A 2,065-nucleotide genomic window follows, 5' to 3' on the forward strand; every position below is an offset into this window, starting at 1 on the left:
TTTTACATCATGGACATAATTGATGGTTTTTATGATGAAAATGTTGGAAAAGGAAGACAAAGGTCCAGAAGAACCTGAAATGTTTTCACTCAGGCTCTCAGGAAGGAAGTGGAGCCAATTTGCTCCTGTCCAAGTTTGGAATAATTATCTGTAAATCCTGTTTACCGGCTTCCTGTTAGTTTCCCTTTGATTTCTGAAGAAGAAAACCAAACAGCTGTAAATTGTGGTTTTTAACAGGTTTTATTTCTGTTACTTTGGCTTCCTTCAGCTCTCCAGGACAGAACCAGTCCTGGGTTCTGTGCAGGACAGAACCAGGGACGTGTTGATGGAACGTGTTGTTCTGATGATTTCTTGCTGAGTTTCCTGGAGGCTCAGAGTGTCTGCGGCTCGGCCTACATGGGGAAGACGAGGAACCCGGTGAAGGTGCTGAGGCGGCCCTGGTCAGCGATGCTCTTCCCGGCCCACAGCTGGACGAAGACCCGGTCTCCCTGCTGCAGAGCCATCGCCATGGCGTTGGAGGCGCCAGACTGGGATCCTGCTTTCTGGAAGATGGCGAACATGTTTTCTCCGTTCTTCTTCACCCCGGCTTGCAGCTCACCGTTCGGACCGGCGATTCCAGTGGCCCGGATGTAGTAGAGCCCTGTGACCGGGGCGGTGAAGATACCTGCAGGAAGAGAGTCTGGGTCAGTGGTTCTGGTTCTGGAAGATTTAAACTGCTGCTGGACTGGAGTTGGTCCTGGTTACCAACTTCAAACACTGAGGTCCAAATGAACTAAATGAACTAAGTGAACTAAATGAACTAAATTAACTAAGTGAACTAAATGAACTAAATGAACTAAATGAACTAAGAGAACTAAGTGAACTAAGTGAACTAAATGAACTAAATTAACTAAGTGAACTAAGTGAACTAAATGAACTAAATGAACTAAATGAACTAAATGAACTAAATGAACTAAGAGAACTAAGTGAACTAAGTGAACTAAATGAACTAAATGAACTAAAGAACTAAGTGAACTAAATGAACTAAATGCCAAATGACTCATTTTTCTGGTAAAGACTCGTGGTGCGTTCAGGTTCTCCCTAAACTAACAGATGGTAATGAATCCTGGTCACCTGTTGCCGGGTCGTATCCGTTGCCGATGTTGGTGATCACTTTCTCGAACTTCAGAGTTTCATCAGCTCCAACCGGGCCCTTGGTGGTCCAGGTGTTGCTGTCGACGTTGAAGAGCGCGGCGGAGAACGCCACCCTGGATTTGGCTGCAGGAGGTCAGAAGGTCAGTTAGAGAAACTCAAACATCTGGGAGTCTAACAGACAATCAGCTGAAGTCTGAGGAAGAATCGGAACCGACTCAGGACGTCGTTGTCCGCCTCCAGCTTCTGGACCCGCTCAGGCAGACCGCCCGGCTGAGCGCCGACCAGGCCGCACACCAGAACCGCCACCAGGAACAAACTGGACTTCATCTTCACTGAGGACGGAGAGACCTGGACCCACTGCAGGACAGGAGACTGTGTGCCCAAGCTCTGGAGCGCTCCGGGTTTTATCCCAGTCCGGATCCGAACTTTGGATCTCTGGGAGCAACGATCCGTGTTGACCGAGTCCAACTAACGCAATTTATTGATCCTTACCGGCAACGGATGATCAATACTGGTTAATGTTTCAGTATCACCTGGTTTGACGTTGGATCAGCATCTTTTCACCGCTGGTTCTGGTCCAGGTGGGTGAGGAAACAGCGGATCAGAACCAGGACAGCAGCTCAAACAGATACCAGTTTACAGGCGAAATTGTTTCCTGTTTTTTCTTTTCAACTCCGTTAAAATGCAACGAGTTTTAAAAATCTTTATTTGAACTAAATTCAGCCAGAAATGTAAAATAAGCAGACAGGCTGCAGGAAGCTTTATTTGTTGTTTGCACAAAGATAAATAAATGAAAATCAGCCAAATCCTATAAGTGGGTTTTTACAGTGTTCAAAGGTTAAATTGTTCCAGATCATCTAAATGTTCATTTAGTTGGAGATTCATCATCAGAACCAGTCTGAGCTCTCAATGCTAATCTCTAAAGTTCTGG

General features: G+C 46.0%; 1 protein-coding gene across 1 annotated transcript; it reads right to left on the bottom strand.

The window, feature by feature from the left end:
* Positions 1–221: 221 nt before the first annotated feature.
* Positions 222–1,582, bottom strand: LOC122825617 (complement C1q-like protein 2). Its single transcript, XM_044107086.1, has 3 exons — positions 1,350–1,582; positions 1,114–1,257; positions 222–664 (listed from the first exon to the last, which is right to left on the bottom strand). Exons 1-3 carry the CDS (start codon positions 1,459–1,461, stop codon positions 393–395), a joined length of 528 nt encoding a protein of 175 aa, XP_043963021.1. The 5' UTR covers positions 1,462–1,582; the 3' UTR covers positions 222–392.
* Positions 1,583–2,065: the final 483 nt, after the last annotated feature.

The sequence above is a fragment of the Gambusia affinis genome, linkage group LG22 (assembly GCF_019740435.1).
Source record: "Gambusia affinis linkage group LG22, SWU_Gaff_1.0, whole genome shotgun sequence".
NCBI lineage: Eukaryota > Metazoa > Chordata > Actinopteri > Cyprinodontiformes > Poeciliidae > Gambusia > Gambusia affinis.

Bases quoted from the DNA above. Each gene is read 5' to 3' on its own strand.
- LOC122825617 (XM_044107086.1), bottom strand. From the start codon at position 1,461: ATGAAGTCCAGTTTGTTCCTGGTGGCGGTTCTGGTGTGCGGCCTGGTC. The intron at 1,258-1,349 runs GTCGGTTCCGAT...GACCTCCTGCAG, and splicing joins GGCGGACAACGACGTCCTGA to CCAAATCCAGGGTGGCGTTC. The intron at 665-1,113 runs GTGACCAGGATT...CTCTTCCTGCAG, and splicing joins CGGATACGACCCGGCAACAG to GTATCTTCACCGCCCCGGTC.